The sequence below is a fragment of the Charadrius vociferus genome, unplaced genomic scaffold (assembly GCF_000708025.1).
Source record: "Charadrius vociferus isolate BGI_N301 unplaced genomic scaffold, ASM70802v2 scaffold325, whole genome shotgun sequence".
Taxonomy (NCBI): domain Eukaryota; kingdom Metazoa; phylum Chordata; class Aves; order Charadriiformes; family Charadriidae; genus Charadrius; species Charadrius vociferus.
In genome coordinates this window covers 2991748-3015275 of record NW_009648526.1, presented here as the reverse complement: position 1 = coordinate 3015275, position 23528 = coordinate 2991748, and the positions used below count along the sequence as shown (strand labels likewise).

At 35.5% G+C, this 23528-nt stretch overlaps 1 protein-coding gene across 1 annotated transcript in view; it reads right to left on the bottom strand.

Annotated features, from left to right (window-relative positions):
- Positions 1-18259, bottom strand: part of CGNL1 (cingulin-like 1) — a 43999-nt gene extending 25740 nt beyond the window's left edge. The window contains 8 exon segments of the mRNA XM_009885737.1: positions 10239-10451; positions 12314-12449; positions 12962-13110; positions 13843-13937; positions 14056-14058; positions 14955-15079; positions 16063-16157; positions 16673-18259. Of these exon segments, the coding sequence (XP_009884039.1) occupies positions 10239-10451; positions 12314-12449; positions 12962-13110; positions 13843-13937; positions 14056-14058; positions 14955-15079; positions 16063-16157; positions 16673-18259 (2403 nt within the window).
- Between the last annotated feature and the right edge of the window lie 5269 nt (positions 18260-23528).

The following is a 23528-nucleotide window of genomic DNA, read 5'->3' as shown; positions in this document are numbered from 1 at the left end:
AGCCTTCATTTAAAATTCAGTGACTGGCTCACACATTCAAAAAAGGAGTTGAAAGCTGTTTGCAAAAGCATTGATTTAGAGTGGGTCACAGTGATGAGGATGAAAGCAGGAGAACCGAACACTACAGGGCTAGTAAGTCCAAATGGGGAAAAAAGCCAGACAGGGAGAACTCACATGTACAGATAGTGCTGTGGATCCATATCCTTCAGTCCACCATGACTTATTTATAATGGTGCTGTACATAAACAGTGTGAGTTAACAAAAGGTTCTTAAGGCTTAATGACACTACATCAATTAATGACTCCTGTTGGTATCCATTCATAAATCCTTTACATTGCTACATTTAATATTTGATGATGTTGGTAATGTTTTGGCAATCATTTTAACTGAGTTTATACAAATTTAACCCATGGTAACAGAACTGGGTAAAGGTCACAAAGTAATGATTTAAGCTGAATATGAAACATTAACAAACATGTTAATATAACATGATCTTTAGTTCACAGAATTGTGCATCAGCTTCTTCAGAGAGCTGAAATGAGATTATGTACATAAACACATACAGAGCACATAGCAGATAAAACTGGTTAAACACGATTCTTGAAGACAAAATCTAGAATGAAATACTGTATATTCAGACATACTTGCCGTACAAAAAAAAAAAAACCCACCCAAAACAAGCAAACAACAAAAAATGCCAACCCCCCCAAAAAACAGGCGGGAAAGAATTGTGTCAAGCATTGAAGTGGGCTCTTTGGATCTTAAAACTAACATCTGAATTCCAAGACTGCAGTTTCTTCCCTATGATATATAAAACATTTATTTCTTTTTACTCTCACTTGCTAGTTGTGGCTGTATGTTTCAGTAAACCAAGTTTTTACTATTATAGTATGGAATTATATTCATGTAAGGTAAAAACCCTACAGCATTTTCCTTGTTACGTTTGTTTGCTTGCATTCGCTTTGTCTTTCCTTCCAATTTGTCTGTCTTCACTTTGTCTTCCAGGACGTTCAGTGCCTTCTATTCCCTACATTTAGCCTGTTTCACATTCAGATTTCCATCTCCTCAATCTCTGAAGGGATAATACCTTCTTCTTAAAACCCACATCCTTGCAGAATTCTTAAACACACTCATACCTTCTTCTCATTTATTATTTTTGAATACATTAAATATTTTATGATGCTTTCTCAAATTTTATCACGTTGAAACTCACGATTAAAGACTGAGCAAGCCTTATCAGCAGGCTTAAGCTACAGAGATTAGGTAAAAGAAGCTGGCAATGGGTTGCAAATTTCTGCAAAAAGCTGGAAAGAGAAAAAGAAGTCCTTCTAGAAGAAAACATAGTTGTAATGATGAGGTCCCACAATATAAAGTCCTCTGTGACTGCTTGAAGATAAGCATCTGCATTCTGACACTGTCATTGTGCCGTACTGCACATGCAGTAGCCTTATTTATTAGCCCAGCAGCAGACTCCAAGAACAAAATAAGTTATCAAATCCTAAAAGAAAGGTCCACTGCAAAAAATCAGTTTCTTACCACAAAAAAAAGAAGACGGAGGAAAATAATCTATGGTGGTCAAAAACCACTGAATTTTTTTAATAGTTCTCATACATTTTAATTCTGAAGCTTAAAGGATTAGTCTATCAGCCTGAGAACAAGCGAAGAGTTTACAGTGAAAGAGGCTGCAGAAGTAAAGCAGTGCTGCAGAAATGAGAAAAAAGACAGTTTCACAGCTAAGGTACCCAAATACAGCCTTAGAGAATCTGAACTCTATTCCTGTCTCTGCCAAAGAGCTCCTGAAGCAAGTCACTCAACCAAAACTTTCCAGAGGGGAATCAGTAACTACATGCCCCTTAATTTCCTTGGTGCTTGATTTGAGACACTAGGGTTTGGTTTCCAAAGTCTTGAGTGCACCATTGCAATTGAAGTCAGCAAAAATTGTACCCTGGATATATCAAGGACTATATATAATGGTTAACATTATGTTAACCTAGGCACCCCAATGTGAACATGCACAACTAATTCATCCTTTAGACAGTAATCTCTCTATCTCTTACTTTCTTGTACTTAATACAAGGAATAATGTTACTCATGAGCTCGCAGCTATGTTGAGAAAAAGAATTAAAGTTTGTGAAATAAACAAAATAATTCTTTCTTGAGAAGAAGTTTTAATAGTATGCACTGTGTGCGGGAACAGACCAAAGTCTGAAAGAGATTGATAAATGAAATATTCTAACATTGTGTTTAAATGACTACAAAACTATTTTTAACTCATAACAGATGGATGAGAAGAAAGTGAGAGAATGCATGCACATGTATGTATGCGTACTATTTGATTTGGTATGTACACCTAATTTATAAAGTTTTACCTAGCGCAGGTCTGCTTATCTGAGCCCACATAGTCACAGCTGCTGAGTTCATATGCATGCAGCATTTAGTTTTCAGCTTTGGGCCTAAGGACATTAATCTCTATAAGGGAACTTCAGCAGTGAAATTCAATCCCTCACTTCTCATTCTGCCCCGTCAGGTGTTTTGCCTAACAAGAAATTAATCTAATAAAGTTTGGGTTTGTGTCCTTGTCTATAGTTGCACACATGTACAGAAATATTTTAAAATATATTAAAATTAATCAAGACCAAGTTTAAATAAAGGAATAAATACTGTTCCAACTCCTTTGTGGAAGAAATCTTGGTAAAGCAAATATTTTTATATACTACTCTACTCTCAATTTTGGTGCAAGCAGTGAACAGATTTTAAGAATTGGAGATGAAGCTCAGTTAGTACAAAAGGCATCAAAATCCTTCCCGCAACCCATTATTATGTAAACCCAAAGAAACACACAAACAGGGTCCTCAAGATATAAACAAAATACTCTATTTCAACCTCAATGCAGCAAAAAACCTCTTGTATAGGAATGCAGAAATTGTTCTGTGGCTCCACACCTTTTTTTTTTTTACCACACCCTCAACACTGGCAAAGACACAAGAGTGGTTGTGTAACTGATCATTAAAAAATGGTTTTGGCTGACTTCAATGTTTCAGCTGGTGAAAACCCCCTTTGGCAGTGACTGCACAGTATGGGACCTTTAGAGTACTTGTACAAAATACAGGAAGAGCTAAAGTGAGGGGGAGCTAAGTATCTTGTTCACAGTTTATTAGAATTGTTAAATTTTGTCTAGATTCAATGTTTATTATGCACAACTCGGCCAATTTTTCTAAAAACCTTTACATTTCCTTTCAGAATCAAGTTCAACTGAGTAAAACTGAATTCAACAAATTAACTGTTTGTTCCTTAATTGCCATGCTTGAAGTACAAATCTGAAGAATAAATCTCCATTCAAAATGAGCTAGAGCACAAATAGAAGGTCTTTTTAATGGAAGCAACACACTTTCAAATATTCTTTCCATGCTCATACCTGTGGAATCAAAGCAAATGACATGATAATCTTCCAAAACCTTCTGAAAAAAAAAAGAATGGTGCGGCTGCTCACTTCAGTCTGTTCCTGGTGTAGAACACTTAAGGTATCAAGGAAGATAATGTCTGCTGAAACCAACTCTGAAGTCTCATGGGCCACCTTTTCAGGTTGATGCTGGACTAGTTGCTTCACTTCTTGAACTACATGTAAAAAATTTCATGAGGCTTCATGGATTCAGATCTACCCAACTCCCTCACATGATCCTGAGGGGGCAGTACTGACGGAGTATCAAATTCCTTTCTGTTGTCTTTTCCTCTCCTTTTTCTATATAAACAAATCCAGTTTCAATAAAGCAACTAGAAACTGATTTCCCTAGGTAACATGCGGGTGATTTCCAAAGAAAGAAAAAACCAAAACCAACCTACACCCAAAGACTAACACCCAAGGAAAAACGACAAACATACTAAGTCTCAACATACGGATAGCCCTTTAATTGTAATCCTTATTAGCTCTTCAGTAAAGAGAGCGTCTGAAATCAGCATTATTCAGGTATAGTCATCTAGTTTTTAAACCTCATGAATGCAAATAACAGGTCTTTATTTCTGTTTGTAGCTCTGTTTGTAGTTCTGGTATTTTTCCCCACTGTGTACCTTTAGGCAATTCTTCTAACCTCAGACACCATTTCTTAAAGCAGTTGGAAGCCCTGGGATGAATGACACAGTAACATTGGATAGCGTGGACAATAAAATCTCACTTCTAAAAAAGGAATGCAAAAACTCCTTAAAAGCAAAATGAAGTGTTAGGCTACCAACCTCCCCACCCTCAAAAAAACCCAACCAACCAAACCCCCCCAAGCTTCTGGAAAAGAGACTAAGTGGCCTAAATGGCCTTACTGCTTTTCTACGTTACACTGATTATATACATAATTCTTCCCATCATCTCAAAATGAGACCTAGCCTACTTTAACACATGGCTTTGGAAGTTAACTATCATTAGTTACCTATTAAAAGGGTTCATGTATTTTTATCTCATAGTGAGATACACTGCAACTAACCTGAATCCTCAGCTCTATTTCAAGAGATTATTCAGTAAACCAGTGCACAAATTTACAAGCAAGTCAGCCTGTTCTTCTATTTCAGCTAGAGCCATTCTATTAAGTGGTTAAAAATTATTCACTTCTGACAGTTTAGAGACAAGACTTGTTTTCTTGCAAGGCCATTCTCACTGATCTAAATGGTAACATATCCTTAATACTATTTCCAAAACTATTTACGTTTTCATTTATGAGATGTAATGAAAGATTTAAATGCCTACATTTTAAAATTGAGAATGCACCTTTTTTTTTATTATTATTTTTATTTTTAAACACAGAGCATATTAAACAAAATTTCCTAATATAGGCATGACCAAACATTTACAGAGTTATAAAACCCAGAGTCAGGGAAGTATTAACCTCTCAACAAGTAGGTATATCAATGTCATATTATCATCCTAGTTATGTATCATGACAGACTGGCTTATACTAACAGCTTTTTCAAGGTCACAAGTTGTTACAAAGACTAGAGTAAAATATTAACTAGTTGTGTGTTCACAGAATGGATCACTGAATGGACTTACACAGTCAAAGATTTCACATGCATACACAAACATATACTTTCACAGGACAAACCTCTTGAACATACATAAAGTGTCTCCTGCCAATAAAGATTAGAAGTCTTCCTAATAGTACTAAAGAGGGTATCTGACTGCAGAGGCTCTTGCCAACTTTCAGAAACCAGAAAACCCCACAAACTACCCCTCCTTTCCAACCTAGACTAAGTGAAACAGTCCTGGCTGAATAAGGTTCAGAATGGTGAAATGACCACTACAGATAAAACAGATTTTTTTTGTCTTGTTTAGATGTGGTCAAATCCAACTCAAATAGAACTTTGCAGGACAGTTTTGCTCAGAGACTTTCTTAATTCTACATACAGTCTAAAACCAAACAGTTATAGTTTCAGGGTACTGTCTGCGTCCAAACACACACATGTCCCCAGTAAATAAATAGAGGAGTAAATTGCATGGAAATGAAAGAACAGAAGAGCTGAAACTTAAAAACCTTGCTTTAGCACCAAAGACAAAGTAATCAAGTTATATCTTCAGTGCACTTTAGAGGCATGTTTATTATTCCTGTTAACAACACAGCTAATATTCCATGATTTGTTTGGTATTTCATTTAATGGGTGCCTAAAAAACACGCATGATGCTATTACCAAACAACTTCCTTTCCATGCACAGAACCGACACTTACAACAAAACAAATCAAATCTGTCTCCCAGATTTTCCATATATAGTTCTAAAATACGCGTTTCCAATAATGATGCACATTTAAAGAGTGCCTGCAGCTTTCCTTCCACCATCACAATTCTGTCTGTGCACCCTCCCTCTTTTTCCCGGACTCCATCTGTGTTTGTAGGACCACACTGGAAATCAATCAAAAACGTACCAGGCTTTTAGAGGGCTGGTAAAGGAGGGCAGAAAATGAAGGGGGGGGCAGCACATCGTGCAAGAGGAAACATTGACTTGAACCAGCCACTCCACTATTCTTTGACTCTGTATACTGTTCAGATGAGTTACCATCCGGCTTCTACCACTGAAACAAAAAACACTGTTATTTCAACATGGCAAAGGCCGCTTCAGGCAAGTGGAGGAAAGAAAAAAAAAAACCCTAGTGGCATTTGAAATCCTGGTTCATCTTCTTTTAATCTTTTCCAATTGTTGTGTATTTTGTTTGAGGTGAACAAGCTAGACTCAGACACAGCATTCAGGATGGAGATTGAGATGAGTTAGATGTATGTATACAAGGGCATAGTGATGCTCTTATGCCCAAGTAATTTCTATAATATGATTTGTTTCTTTTACTGCTATCAAGACAATGTTTTTATAGAGCTATGTATTATAACCCCAAGATAGGATCCTGTTGGTTTTTTTCCATATATATAATTTTAGAGTTATATAAATTAAATTTGTCTATCCCTTTACATACCAAAGTGCCTCTGTGATGCTCCACAATCAGTTATGTCTTCACTTTACCTTGAGTAACTCTGGTAACCACTGTTCAGTGTTTATACAGCATTATTCCAAAATAGGTTCTCAGAGTATACCAAATTTAGTTATGTTTCATTTTACATTTAAACTATATATGCCAAGCCATTTCTACAAGAAAGGCATACACAGTATATCAGTATCATTTACAATTCTTCAGCTAGTTTTTGTTAAGTTTCTGCTCTATGTGGGAGATTTTTATTAGCTTTGAAGAAGAAATATATTATCAGGCTAGGTAGAAAAAAGGTACAATATTCACTTTCATTTCAAAGTTCTTTACAGCTCTGTGCTAGATTCACCTAAACTCACAATCACTTCATACAGATGGGGAAAAACCAAAACCAAAACCTATTCTCATCTACAATGTTCAAAATTTTATAGTTTTCTTATTTTAAAGGAGTACACTTTCAGTTTGTAAAATGTGCAGAAGGGTTAACTACTGTCTTTTGCTGTTCCTACCACTTGCTCTGGTAAAATTTCTTTTTCTCTTTAATCATATCACATGTCTTAATACATACACTACAGTTGAAGCTTGCATGACCACAAGCTTCATTGCATTCTTAAATGCATTGATAAATGAATCGGCTTCTACACTCCGAGCGTCTGTCGTATCATTCTGAGGACAAGGTCAGAAGTATGATGAACCCTGAATAAATCAGTCAAGGTCAGGCTTAGATAAGACTCTTCATAATGTGATGATTACAGCTTTTTCTGAACAACATAATTTGTGCAGACTATTTCACAAAACAGACATAAATTTGAGTGCTATGCAGTTTGCAACTGCACTCCCAAGCTGACAAAATTTCAGTGGAATTTGAATAGTACTAGCTGCAATTTGCTACAACCTTTTACCTACAGTATTACATTCCAAAAGCTATTTCCAAATTTTAATGAAACAGTGGCACTTCATCTACAGTGACAGAGCACTGATGGTTAAATACTACAATTCTGGCCTGTTGTGTTGTAGAGTCGGATTAAACAACATAAATTTTTGTACTACATTAAAACCAGGTGGGGGTTCATATTCATTTCTGGTCCAGCACTTGCGGTGACAGAGAAATCCATTTTTAATTAGAAAGATGTTAATTTTTTAATTTATTGTTAAGTTAAAGGTAATTATTACCCCACAGAGATATGTAACGGAAAAGTAAAACGTCTACTATTGTTAAACGGAAATAGTCTGGCCTCAGTCTTAATAAATAGGCAATGAAGTTAAGAACAATCACACGTAAAATCACAATTTACAATCACGATAGGCAATGAAGTTAAGAACAATCACAGCAATCTCAAGACCACCACAAGCAAAAGATGTAACACAAGAATGAGTTAAAAAGGTAAATGGTAGCAAAGAAAATTAATATCTTAATATCTGTGGCTTTATCTAACAATCTCTATTTAACAAAACAAGAAAACCCCAACCTATCACCACATCAGTGAGCATGAGAACAGAATCGCACATGACAAATAACCCCATCCTGTTCTCCTATCAGATAACCTTGAGTATGTTTCTAACATGATTTCAAAACAGATCTATGTGGCAGTCTAATCACACAGACAGAATGCACTGTACATTACTTGCCAACCCATCTGATGTGTCCAGCAGCCGAAAAATTCTGTTGATTTAACACTGGCACAAAAATTACTTCCTTTCTCCCTGCAAAAACTTCCTCCAGCCTAATACATATCACAAAACACCTTTTTCAGGGTACCAATAAGAACTAACAACGTTGTACATACAGGCTCCAATATACCCTGATCTATCAGTATCCATATTTTCTGTATGATAAACAGCTGTTACAGCATTTACACACCTGTTTGCATCATTCAAGACAACAAAATAGCCCTTTCCACTAATCTTGGATGTAAATTTCTTGTATCCCACCACTCAATATAAATCTTTCCAGCTTGTGATAATATAGAAAAAGTAATTTAACCGGTCAAGCAGCTTCAATTGTATAAAACATGATTTTCACACACAGTTGGGTATTCCAGATTAATTATAAGACCAATAATTAACATCATATGTCAGATCACTCATCTAACTCCCTGCAGAGGCTGGTTATACTTTCCTGATAGATGATATATCAAACTCAACAACTAATCTCAGCCAGCAAGCATAGAGATAATGCTAGGCTTCAAAAAAAGTCATTAAGTGTACTAATACTAGCAAGATTAAAAAAAGACAAAAAATAAAACACCCCACCCACCCACCTTCCAATTAAGCATGGTAAAAGTTTTACTTAAAATAAAACCAACAAAAATCACTTGAAGTAAAATTGGAACAGCAGAACTGTGCTTAGAGCAATATTAATTAATTAAATTTTGTTTTTCAACATCATATTAAATTTACTATTAGATAGACTATGTCATGCAAGTAAATAAATGCTATTTATAACTATCTCTAAGCCACAGCAACCTAGTCATAGAGCCATTTCCCAGACTGTTATTGTTATCCCAAACAGACTACTCTTTCATTTCTTGTCAGTTGTAATTACAGTTCCATAATTGAAATACAGTAAATTACCATGCAGTAACTTTGAAAGACGGTTCACTGAGGTTATGCTGTCACTACAATTACTGTATAATAAAAAAATGATAATTTAAATGTTCTACTTTTCTCTCAAAGAAAAAAATTAATTCAGTTCAAGCAGCTTAGATGAGTCAAATATCTTCATGATGATGTAAACAATCAGAAACAACACATTTAAGCAAAGCCAAACAATCTCAAGTAGAAGTCCTAGGCTGCATAAACAAACCAGTGTATATAAACTTTTCTAACCCCTGAAGAAAATCACACATTTAAAAACAATCCTTTAAAAGAATATTCTTTATCAGAATTCAGTCATACAGTATCTACCGAGCATTCTCCCTATGTGCTCCCTATTTTGCTCCTAAAGCACATAAAGCTTTGGAAACTTCTTTCAAGTTTCAAGCTTAATTTTAATGCAGTTTTACATTATGTTTTCGGCCACAACTAGTAGCATAACTCCAACTCACCTAACACCAATGAGGTATGGATAAAAGATATAAATTAGCAGGGATATTTCTAAGCATAAAATTGGGCCTACAATTTTGACTTAGACTGGTTCCTGCTGATGCTGGAAGAGGCAATTCCTTCAGTTCTGTCTTCCTCCTGTCTGATTCCAGACACCCACTCCCCGCTGTTTCCCTGTTGGCACTCATTTGACCATTCAGTAAAGAAGATAAGCTCAATAAATGGAAAGGACACAAAATAAAACAAAAAACCTCTAGTACTAGGTAGTTCAAGGGACAAGGTGAGACAATGTAACCAGGGAACAGGATGTGACCCAAGTAGCTGAAGGTAAGAAAAGTGGGCTGCAAAGAACTGTGGAGAACTGCTGGAAGCTCCAAAACTTTCAACAGCATCACTGGCAAAGCACACTTGCACTCTTCAGGGCATCCTCAAAGTTTCAGTGATTCCAAGGCAAGTAAATGGCCCTCTGTAGCATACTCCCATCTACTCCCTCTCAAAATTTGCAATGAAGCAAACATAGTAAATAACTGCTTCAAGTAAGGGCTACAACTTCAGCTGTGACAAACAATGAAAACATTATATGTGTATGAAATAAAACTTAACAGCAGCTAAGAATCTCCTAGCCCAGATCTTTACTTATTTGTTTTGCTAAGAAAATATTAGTATTTGAAAGCATTTAGTATGGGACATCTGTGGGGTGAATGATTTTTCCCTGCAGAGATTAATTTTAATCATTTATTTCACCTCTGTTGCTTTCTCCAGGCTCTGTTGTAGATTGAGCAACTCTTTATCATGTTGTTCTTTAAGTTTATCCATCTCCATGTCATGGCTAGATACTTCTTCTTTTAGTGCTCCTTTTAAAGCTGTAAGCTCTCTCTCTCTCTTTCTCAAAATCTCTTCTTGTTGATCTTTTGCTATTAATACTTCTTGCAGATCCTGCTTCATTTGCATCAGCTCCTAAAGAACAAAATTAAACACAACTGCATGACAAATAGCTCCAATGGATGTTCTGTTTGTATTTCAGAGAAGTAAAGCATCTCTCCAAGGCCAACTTCGTATCATATGACTGATGCATTTTATGCAACTTCTATAGTAAGCTAAAAATGTAATAAACCCTGAGATTATTAGAAGTATAACATATAGCTAATGTTTTATATAATGAGTCAACATATCTGACGCTGCAAAACTATGAATAAAGATTTTGATGGTGTATGCTATGCTGTCTGTAAATAAAGCAGGAGTCAAACTAAAGTTGCAATTAAACAACTTCCTCAGTCCTACCTTCTGTAGTAAAGAGGTAGATAAGAACAAAGAAAAACCTTTGTTTCCCCCACTGCAAGAGAAGTGAACCCAAGGATAATTCCTTGTGTTTTCTGCTGGAAAGAACAAAGTTGCTTCTGCAAGCGCTGAAGACAAAACAAGTGCTTTCCAACTGAGTCCATGCCTTTATACCCTTCCTCCTCCTACCATGTTTCCCCAAGAAGTCATTTCCCCTCTCCAAATTGCTGGGAAGGAAGCGGGTAGTCAGTGAATCTGAAGAATAAATACACATATTCATGTATACAAACCCAGAATAAATCAACAGCAACAATCAAAAATGTACAGTTTTAAGAACTATCTAATTTGGTATTTCTCAAGCTGTGAATAACTGATCTTTTAAAAAGCATGTAAACTTCCCCTGCACTGAAGCAGGATCAGTACATCTACACCATTCCTGACACACATCATCTATGCTGTCCTTAAAAACCTACAATAAAAGGGATTCTACTACCATCCCAGATAACCATGTTCCACTGTTTAATTATCCATATTGATAGAAAATGTTTTCTAACACTTACGTCAAATCTCTGCAGCAAAGTCTCTTATTTCTTACTCTAGCCCCACACAACATAGAAAAAGTGATCACTATCTCCTTTATAGCAACATTATATAAGATGTGCTTTTTTGTACTTATGTACAACTTTCAACTGCAGTACCTTAGATTTAAGACTGTAATTTAAGAGAGTAATCAAATCTCACCAACACAAGCATGTCTTGCATACAAACATCTTTAGTATTCCTGAGATCTACTGCCTATGCTTTTGCTCCCTATTTTGCATTTTAACATTTAGCTTCCATTTCTTCAACTAGTTCTTTGCACTACGATTAAGAGAAGTTAATTCTTTTGGTACTACAAAGTATTAAGATAATTCTGAATTCTAATCTTCCTCTTGAACCACTGTGCACTGATACTCTTACACACCCTTATCAACAAATTTAATAAGCAGAGTTCTCTATTTTATCATATTACTATAACCAGGTCTACAACCAATTGGTCTCTCATCCCAAGGTGACAGAAAACCTGTAACTCTTTTGTTCCTCTTCAGACTGCATCCCTTCTCTTCTCTCCCTGGCCCCATCAACAGGGGGTCAACAATTTAGAGACTGCTTTGGTGAGTTCTTTTAATTTTCTTAGTTGAATCTCATCTGTCCTTCCTAGTATGGACACATCTTTAAACTGATCTTTCCTGTTCTGACCCAAAATCATAATTGTTAAAACTGACTGAGATGACTATCTGGTAAAAGCGGATAACTCAGCTGTCCCTTAACCATTGTGTTATTTGTTCTCCTATTCTATAAAATAATGGTACTTACACTTTGTATTCCTTTTCAGTGTTAATGTAGTTGTTACGACATGCCTTCTTAGGTGCCCTAGGAATGGCATATTGTTTTAGACTGATAGAATGGGAAAAGCTAAGGCATGTATTTCTTCTACCTGTATCTTGGTTTCCACTTTTTATGCAATTCTTTTGATTTTTTCATCCTACTTTATAACTAACCTCAATCAGAACCTCTTTCTCCCCTTCATCAGTATGTTTTGCATTGTCCAGTTCATCATGCATTTCAGAGAGCTGGTCTTGAAGATCTCTGATCTCAGTCTGGTGTTGCTCCTGCTCCATCTTCACTTGAAAAAGCCTCATCAGGAAAAATCAGACGTGAGTTTTTAATTTGTAGAAATACTAATTTGTTCTTTCAAGTACTAAAAAGGTACAAGTATCTATTCCCGCATTCCCCCCAAGGGAATTGGATACAAAAAGGCAGAAAAATGAAATGTCAGAGGGGTAAAAATGAGAACTCTTAAGTAGATGTTTAAGTGGAAAGTTACATGTTATTTTAAACATGGTACTATATTCTTGACTAAAACACTCAAGTTTTTCCATATTTTAAGGATTTGAATTATATTTTATGACCATGAAATATTAAAAGCAATTCGCACTAAGAGGAAGACTGTAAATTCATCAGTCTTTCTTTTCCTTCCAGATATTCTAAACCCACGCCATTTTTAAATGGTAGAAACATTTCCTACAGTAACAAGTGTCATTCTGTCTGACGCCATTAACATATTCTGAAGACACAAGTACTTCTAATTTAAAAAGTTTAAGAAAAGGTACAAATTGCAATGAATAACTTTTCTAGAAGTAACTCACTCCTCTAGGTTTTCCCTGAGTTCCTTCTCACTTTCTTCCAGCTGCTTTTTTAAGGCTTCTTTTTCGCACATACTTTGATCAAGTTGCAACTGAAGTTCTTTCAGGCTTGCTCGTGTAGCATCTCTCTCTTCTTTGGAATTTTGCTGATTCTGAATTTTGTACACCAAAAGTTAAGCAAGATAATAGACTAAGCATAAATTAATTAAAGGATTTTTTTTATTATACGAAAGAAGCCATTTCAAGACTTAATATTTTTCACTTGTAGAAGTGCTTATTAATTTATGAATATTACAAGCTTGGAATGTTTATTAAAACAATTAATTTTTACTAGAAATGTGAGAAGTGAAGTCTCCTCAGTACTATCTAATCAGTTTCAAGTATACTGAGTCTTTCAAGTATACTGAGTCTTATCACAGACTCAAAATGCAAACTGAAAGAAGCCACGCTGTCCTTCTTATGTCTTCAGAGGATGACTGTACTTAATTACTTGGAATTCAGCACTGCAAAAATAATGCTGTAATTAATAAACAGCAGCTAATGAGTAATACAGTTTGTCTCTCACCCCACATGTGTCTCACTACAGTCAACTGAATAACATTTACCTCTGCAGATACCCAAGGAATTTTATGTGCATGTGCCTGACATTTTTATTCACTGCTCCAAACCCCTCCTCAAATACTGAGAAGAAAGAGATTTCTTAAAAAGGGTAACTCTGCTACGAGCAACTACACTTAAAATAAAAAGTCTTCTGTAAAAACACAGGTGTACATGGATTAAAAAGAATCTGAAGTGAAAAAGATTCAGATGGCTGATCAGTAGTCACTTCCTTAGAAAAGTATATCTGAAATAGTCAAACACTTTATAACAACAAAGTGCCGTACCCTAATTTCTAGATCCAGTTTTTTCTCTAATTCTTCCACTTTCCTTTCAAGTTCTGCTTTTTGTTCCACCAATACTTTTACTTCAGCTGAAGAATCTGAAACCTGCAATTAAATAGAGATGTTTATTCCCACGAAGTCAAGATGTTCTTTGACAATTAATTTTTATAATCTAGAGCAAAGCTGCAAGCAAGTCTAATAAAGTGTAGTATCAACTGCCTGAGCTCACCAGGGACTTTTCCATACGGGTCAAGCCAAGCTAGTATTTTCAAAGGAACCATGATTTGATTTTCATAAAACTTCTTGGTAATTGCTCAACGCATTTTGCCAATAATACAGAAAATACACAAACCTGAAGAAAAATTCAGATTAGGCAACATATGAATTAAATCACTAGTACTTGGGGCCAAATTTGACTGAGATATCACCAATTACACAAAATGGACATCAAAGGGATTCATGCTCATATGTCAAGACAGATTTTCAAACACTATTTTTTGGTAGTTTCTTAAGATGTGTTCCATATTTTCATTTTGACTAATTATAGCCCAGGATAAAATAATCATCAAAAGCGAGCATTTAATCCTTTTTATGCCAGTACCGCAACAACTAGGCATTTCTTCACTTTGCTTTAGAACTCAAAAAATAGTGCACCACATAGCAGGAAACAAGAAACTTTTTAGTATGCAGATCGTCAAATGCTATTATTGTAATATTGCTTTCAAACAATATCCTAGATTACTGTTTTTCTAAATTACAAATTAAAATACTCTCTTCTCTTATGTATCTATTTACATCACTATAATGAGAAGATGCTCCACCATTATTTTTTAAAGCTAGGTATGATAGCTTTTTCTTCGATCCAACAACCTTTTGATGTTCACGTTAAGTTAGCATCTCTCCTTCTTAAGTGTAGAAGCAAAATGTAGAAGCTCTCACAGTAGACTCCTTTACGCTCTTTTTTAATTGTTAACAACAAGATTTCTCATAAGTCACCTCAGCACATGATTAAAATTCAGCTATACTACTGAGGAACTACAAGAACAGTCTAATTGAAGCCAACGAGGGGATTCCAATTTTTAAAGCCCTGTTTGAACACTGCATCACTATGAAACAAGCCAAAGCGGCTTAAAAAAAATTGTTTACCTGTGTCTTTCCAGCAGCTCTTGACTTTAAAGTCTGAATTTTCTCAAAAACTAAGTTGACTTTCCTCTTTGTTGCATCATCATTATCAGCACTTCTAAAACACAGACATTACAAGTAAGCAGCGACATGATCAAAGGTACTATTTTGTTAATATCAAAACAAATACAGAGTGTCCAAGCTATTGAAAATCACCAGAATAAAGAAAAAAAATCTAATATGAACCAGTCAGGAATTATCTTAAATATGACTTCCTTAAACCCTTTAAAGAGAGGCTGTTAAAAATTTATACTCTGAATGTATTCTATAAACAAAACCAAAAAACACTGAACAAAACAAACCACAAACAACCACCCCCAAAAAAAAGATCACTGAACTCTTTAATTGCAACTCTCTTCTACAAGACTATTAACTGTGGAAAGACAGGTATTCAGTGCCTATATTATTCAAACATACTGAAATTAGAAGTAATTACTATTAGGTTTTTCAAGTCCTGACTCCAGCACCATAAAATAACACTTCAACAGCTCCCAGAACCTGCTACATCAGGGATGCAAAGAAATGCAAATACATCATGTATATTTCAATTAATTTCTCCTTCCTTCACCTTTCAATAAGTTATCATTAGCAAATACCAAGTAAAAGAGATACAGGTGGACAAAGGATTAAATGCACAGCAATAAGAAAGCTTCTGTCAAACCTTAAGAGATAACACTTTGTTGTTGTTGTTTAAAAAATCCACAAGCTTTAACTCCCATGAGCTATGATTCAAATTCTTCATGAACCTCCACATCACATGAAGTTTAACTCCAGAAGTATTTCAAAGACAAAACATATTCTGATTCACAAATGTCAAGTACATTTAATCAAATCCTGTACAATACCTTACGCGAGTCCTGATTGCCTGGGTACTTTGAGATCCTATAATGCCTTAAAGAACACAGCTGATGTACAGAATTATGAAACAGCCATTTCCTTTTGTTATAGCTTCGATTTTACAGTTTCACATTTGAAACATAATAGAAAACAAACACTGAGAAAATACAATCTCCTCTCCAAAAGTTAACTATGTTTACTAACCCTTCCTTAAGGTAATTGTAAAGTATCTGTTTAGCAGTCTCTTCATTCGTTTGCTGTGCAAGATCTTGCTGCCCTTTTAAGAGATCAGGAGTTGCCTAAAAGGACAAGATAAAATGTCAGAAAATACAATCCTATGAGGGTTGTAAATACAACCTTTACAACTGAAGTTCTCCATTCTGTTCTATTATGGAAAAAAGTTATGTATGTGCATCTAAAGTTCACAAAGATCCACTGAAGTTTTGGCTTAGTACAAGAATCGACACCAAAAGAAAGAAAACAGTTTTGCACAGAATTACATATATTTCAGCATTCTACTTTTGTGCATTTATGTTTAAGAATCATCATAACACCATTTACAATAATCTTCTTTGGCCCCACCACCTTCCTTCACCCATACAAAAATAAGCTGTTTTACAAACCGTTTTCTATACCTGCAACTACAGGAGTAATTTTTGTATTTACATTTCTCCAGAACAACTCTGCTACAGCACTTCGAAGTATTGTGTGATGGGAGTTTGTTCTAATGAAGAGTACAAAACCACAGATTTGACAATATGACAGTTTTGTATGCTAGAGTGCAAAACACAACTTAAAGTAAAGTAAAAATTACCTGCATATTAGGGATGGATGAATATGTTTTTACAGAAATCTTCTTGGCTCCTGAGTCAGATGGAATCGTGATTCGATTTGGCAACAACAAAGTAGAAGTTACTGTTTTAACTTCCTCTCTCTTATTCTGCCCTGGGAGTGTAGACGACCTAAACATCAAGCTCTCGGTATCAGCTCCAGTTTGTTTATGGTATTGCAAAGAATTGAAATTGCTGTTCTGAGAGTCTTTATCAGGCATTTGCAGTTTTCCAATACTTCTAGCAGAAATCTTCATCTCTTTGGAAGGTGACTTTTGATCTCTGGATAACTGCTTGTGAAGGCAAACTTTAGATGGTCTCAGCAAGTGCTCTGTTGACTTACCCAAGCTTTTACTGAATTCACCTAAATAATCTGAATTTACATCAAGCCTTAATGACAAGGCGCTATCAACGCTTCTTGATCTTTTACGATCATCTGGATGAATTCTATTCCTTTTTCCTGACCTACCTCTTCTGTGAGGATCAACTTTCTTATCAAACTTTTCAATTAGCTGATCTACTCCTGGAAGTGAACCAGTGTCAATATCACGACCAGTTCCAGGCAAAAATGGGATGTATCTTCTGTTTTCATGCCTATTAACGTTGTCTGCATAGATGGCATACTCCTGGTCATCAAGTAAAAATCTGTATAAGGAATTTGCAGAAGTGGGAGTAGCTGATGAGGACGATGACCTTCGCGAGTCATCCAATACTGGCCCAGTTGAATCTTGTCTGCGGAAGGGAAGAACATCTGGTCTAGGTTTTCTTGCCTCTGGATAAGCAGTGGGACTAACACATGGGGATCCTCCTGCAGATGAAAATGATTCTGCAACACCAACTTCAGTGGGGCCGACTGTGCTACCAGGACAATCTGACAGCTGCTTATTTTGATCTTCTGCTTCTACTGATCTGTTCAAATGTATCTTTTTTGAATTTGCTTTGGTTGGCTCTGCAATATATGTATTTGTTTTCTGCAGGGACACTACTTTAGATGAGCAAATCCAAGGCTTTGCTTCAGTTTTATCTTCATCTGCAAAAGATTTAGATTTACTGCACACAGCAGATTGGTATTTATCCAAGGTCAAATTATTTTTTTCAGGATCATAAGGCTGTAAAAGTTCAGGATGTCTTTGAAAGTTCAACAAATTGGAGGATTTCATTGATCCATCTTTAAAATCTGGTACTCCATTTTCCTTTTCATCCAGATTGGTTATCTTTAGGTTTTTAAGCCTACAGGGTTGCACGTGGTGTGTTCCAGGAAACTTCATGTGTTCACCGTTTTTGTCTTCCAACTTAAAAGCAGCATTGGAGTCTGTGGCTGGCTTGCTTACAGTCTGAGAAATAACCTGCTGTTCTTTTCCAGGAGGGGGATTTTCTGACAAACATCCTTCAGTATTGTTTAGTACTATGTAAGGATGTCCATCAATTCCTTGGACTCGAATACTGACACCATAAGACCCCATCCTAGAACTTTGTGCATTTCTAGTTTTTTGAGTCTCCTCACTTGCAAGTTCAAGAGTAACTTCATAATCCTGCTGCACGTGCTTAAAACCAGCAAAATACGGCTCCATGATTATCAGAGGATTATAGCTGAATAGAAGAAAAATTACAAAAATTTAATTGTTTTAAATATTTTAGATTATTTCATTAATTACTTCATCCCAGCATTCAGTGTGACTGTGAAGACTAACAGTAATATGCAGAGAAATCAATATACAAGCTATACAAAGCCCAAAGCGAATGCATTGTGATACAAAGACAAATGTCTGACTGACAGATTCTGGATCAATGTAACACTATGTTATGACTGTAAATGTTAAGAAATAACAACGGTTAAGATTACCTACACAGAGTTGGTGCTAGTTGCTTTGGAGTCAAATTACTTCAAATATAAGCAATTCTAGTACAATTTTTTGAGTCAAAGCAGCTTTTATTTTGGGTATCTCCACTACATTTACTGAAAGACCGTACCCTTCACCAATCAATGATCATTTTATAGCCAGCAGTTAGTACCAGCCATATTAACATGTAAATATAAGCCCAGGAGAGCAAAATACAACCAGACAGCTTTAGGTTATGAGTTTTAGGTAACTAAAGGAAGGTCAATATCCTCATGCCTTTGAGTTGCACTTTTAGGTACCTTGTTTTCAATATTTGTTTCTAAAGACATGAAAATAAACTTTTTCATTTGTTATCTCATTGTCATCCATAACAATAACCTTTCCTACAGACTAATTTAACAAACCTACAGTTGTGGGCTTGTTCCAGAAAACTCCAGTTGCTATTTTAAAACATACTTTGCTGAGCAACAGAAATGGAAAAATACTGCTAGTATTTCCAAGGCTGATAGCATTCCTATTGCTTCTGAAAAAGGTGCTAACTCACCCTATATGTGCCAAAACTGTTTCAGTTCTAGAAAACAATAAATTAAACCCTACCTGCACTTTTAATGTTAAATGTCATTCCTTCTTTCTGCAAAAGCTGGTTTTGTGGGTAGTTTTACTTTACTATCTGTTGCATATTATGAGCCAACTGTCCAGTGGCAGAGGCAATGCAGTGACAGTAAGAGCTGTGTCTATAAAAGAATAGAACAGAAGCTTGTCAAACTGATGCAAAACCTGGAGGGAATAAACTTTTGAACTGAGCTGGAGAGTTGAGTAATCACTGAAGCCTGACAAAACCAAGATCACTAAACGAAGGTGAATAAACATCAAGAGGAAACTGAAACAACAGGATGTCTCATGGAAAAACAAACCTCTGCAGCCAGTTTCACTCTCCTGCGTATCTCAGCATGAACCATCTCCCTCAGATATTCTAATCAACAGCAGAATTATCATTTTTTCCTGACAGTGACATAATGCTAGTTTCTACCCAATTCTTCCTTCTAGCAGGACAGCTCCCCTCAAAAACCTCTTGCTCCCCCTAAAAACCAACTCTAGCTCCTCAACAGTAGGCTTATTTCGTCTGAAGGAATCAGCATGTCTTTCTCTAAATACAATGCTAGATACCACGTGATTATTTTAATGAAGAAAAAAAGCAGTCTCACTGTCAAAGTATTCCTTAGACTTTAAAAGATTTGGTGAACTAGATAAATTCACCAGAAATTAATACAGGGGTTAAATTCACTTAGCAAAGGGAAGTAAATAGACACTATGAATTTGATCTACATTTAAGACTTCCTGGAGTAGGAAGAGAAACAGAAGAAGGGAAAAGCAAAGATGAGCCAGAGAAGACTAAGGGAATGGGAAAAACAAAGGAGCAAGATCAATGGACGGAAACTGCAAAGATCAACACACTTCATTATCTTGGGCCTCCATCCTTTGTATTTCTCTGTTATTTTTAACCTTTTTTTCTGAATACATAACATCTTACTTTAATTACACTGTTTCAATGTATAAGCTGAGAAAAAAATGACAAAGTAAAAATAGCAGAAGCTGATTCCAGTCACCCAGAGTCAATGAAGATATCTCAATTGATTTAGTGGGTTTTTGACCAGGTCACTGAAATCAGCTTCTGAGCTGTACTGATGGTCGCTGACAAAGCAAAGAAAGAAAAAGAGAACTTAGTACTACAGGTATGTAATAAAATAATAAAAAATTAAATAATTTAAAGTTTTAGCAAAATAAACACTATTAAATAAATTTCTCAGACTTCTAAATCAAATTTGCATGATTGTCTAGGGAAAAAAGAGATGAATTTGTAACTCAAAATTACTAACAAAGAGACTTCAAACAGCCTGTGAAAAAAGCAACATAACTCTATGTCTTCTAAAGAGAAAGCATTTAAAGTGTCACAATTAATGTTTTCAGAAAATACAAATGATTCAGAAGTCTAGTTGGCAGAATACAGTGTGCTGATACTACTCTGAGTAAGTCAAAATCACTCATGGCATATTTGCATGGGACGATGTAAGTGAAAAAAACCCATGATTTATACATAGTTGGTAATGTACACCTGCAGTAGATGAGTACATGAACATCTTTAAAAAGGTTCTCCACTTAGCAATTCTAGCAAGATTAGAAATGCTGCCAATAAGTTTAGACAAATTACTTACTGTATAAAAGTTTACACTACACTTCAAAGCTGTATGTATTAGCAGAGGTATAAAGAGGGTAAAGTTCATCTGAATTTGCCAATAGTGGTAACATTTAACAAACACAAGAAAAAGCAGTCAATAAAAATAAACCTAAAACTTAGAAAAAAAGGACTCAAATCAATTAGCATAAAGAATATATAAGCAATAAATTACAATATGTCAAATTCGGGATGATTGCAAAAGCTGTTCTTTCAAACATGTTGCAAAGTTGCTAAAAATATTAAATTACCAGGAAAGAAAAAAACCAAAACCAACCACACCAAAACTCCCCCAAAACAACCACAAAACACCAAAACCCCTAGTGTGAAGTGGAAATAGTATTTAGGTTAATAATCTACCTTAAATTAACCATTAACATATTTAATTTGTCTCTTAAAACTATAAAGAAATCAGTGTATTTGTCCTCTTCATGTGCATTATACTAATAAAACACTTAGTTTTACTATACAAAAGGATAAAACCTTGTAGAAAATCAAGTGCTAAGCCAACAATTTTTAAAATAAAACATTTTCTTTTTCTGGAACTGTGAAAAAAATTCTATATATAAATCCCCATTACTCCCACAAGAAAATAAGATAGCTGGCCCTACCGTTCAAATAGGCTTTACTCAGAGTTCCTATTTTATAGGATGACAAACCACAATATATAATACTCCCATGAACTACATAATATCAAAAAGATATTTTCCAACACATGAAAACACTGGGTTTGTAATATTGTAAATATTTTTAAATTAAAAAAAAAAAAAATTGCTGGTTTTCCTCACACACAGCCTTTCAGACAAAAATCTAAAACCTCTAATGACGTTAATTGTTCAGTTAGAGTTACAGTCATATTTGTACACACACATTGTACAGTTGGCATCTCAGGCTTTGGCAGGCTTACAGCAATAGATTAAGATGAGAGGACTGAAGCTGTTCCTCTCCCATCTGTCTGCCCCACTCCTCTGATGGACATCACCACGTCAAAAATGAGAACATCTGAATGCCCTGATGGCTGAACATACACCTCAGCCACGAAAATTTGCAGATGGGCACACTCAGGTAAATGCAATTAGCCTTGTGTTCCATATTACCGACTGAAATACTGACATCTGATACAGTGAAGGAGCTGACAGCTGGGGACACTGACAGCTACAACTACACAGTTTTAATCTTCTTTAAGTCTGCTGAAGTCCTCAAATGTTATGACACAACAGTTTGTTTACTCTTAAGCTTACAAAAAAAGAGGTTAGATATTTTAACAGTAGTTAGGAAGATATTCTCTCTATTTATGGGGCTGCTTGTTGTTTCCTTGTAGTTACTTATAAAAAAATAAAAGCTTTTTCTTTTTTTTTTTTTAACAGATGGTGATATAAATTCTAATTCCAGGTTTTCTGCCAAATTAACACTTTTAATTTCAAATAATATTGTCTTGCTAGTAATCTTATTTGCTGTCAGAAAATTTTATTTGCTTTTCAGAAAACAGAAGCAATGGTTCTGCATAAATTCTTAATTAGGTAGAAGACTGTCATGCTATTATTTTATAAAATCAGTTCTTAACTCCTATTTGTGAAGGAAATATTATCACAACAGCATATACAAACTAAACAGGACATAAGAAATAACTACTTCAAAAAATTATTTTCTTTTGAAAATATTCTACTTGCTAAAAAAAGATAACGTAGTCAAGGACATACAACCATCAATATCTTTCAGAGATTAAAAATTCAGCAGTGGTTTAGAACAACGAGAGTATATTGACGTCTTCTGATTAGTAACTTCATCTGCTATTCATACCAAGCCAAATTTTAATTGAGCAGCAAAGTTTCACCTGAAAACTTGCAAACAGTCCAGAAAATAATAGCCTGATTTTCTACAGTTACATCATATAAACTTAAACAGCTGGATTTACTGATCAACAAGTTCAGTAAATCCAGTCATCATCTACAGCAAGCCCAAGAGAACACAGAATTAAAGATCCAGGAAAAACAGTCAGGTACAAACAAAGCAAATTCACCCCACCAAGCCACACATTAAGTTTTAAAGATATCATCGGTGCGTATTCACTGTTTGGCCCAGATAAGTTATTTTATTTGAAATTTCAGCAAAAGAGTAATTTTCAATCATCTCCTTGAAAACTGCCAAGAGCTGAAAGAAACTGACTTAATGAGTTTACCATAGACTCAGCCTGAGCCTGCAGGCCTAAACCTAAGCCTGTGTGTCTACACAGGTCCCTCCTCGGTCTGAAACCCCATGAAATTTATGTGCAGTCCCAGTGTAGTCACATCAAGTTTCATCAGCCTACAGGATCAAGTTCTTTAAAATGTTCTGAATATGATGCTTACTTCACTTTAATGCTGTATATTACCAACTGACTTAAAAAATGTAGGCCGTAACACACTAACCCCAAAAGCAACAGTTCTAGCACCCCATTATCTCAGCTTGTACAATCCTCTCTGCTCCTTTTGTGAGCCTGCCATCATGCAGCCACACAGCCTGACTGATCCAGCAAAAAAATTAGCAGTTTTCTATCAGATCAGCAAGTAAGGCACCAGGGAATGACGGGATTGCCTGTTTTGGCAGCAAGATGGCCTCGGACTGCTTGAGGCAATCACAAAATTCCAAACTGAATTTGTGTTTTAACTCCATTTTCAGGGACAGAAACTTTCAAAAACTTCTGCAAACAAACAAAATTGGCACTCAAAGCTCTTCAGGCCTTTCAGTTTTGACGATTTCTTTTTAAAATAAGCCTTCTTAAAAGTG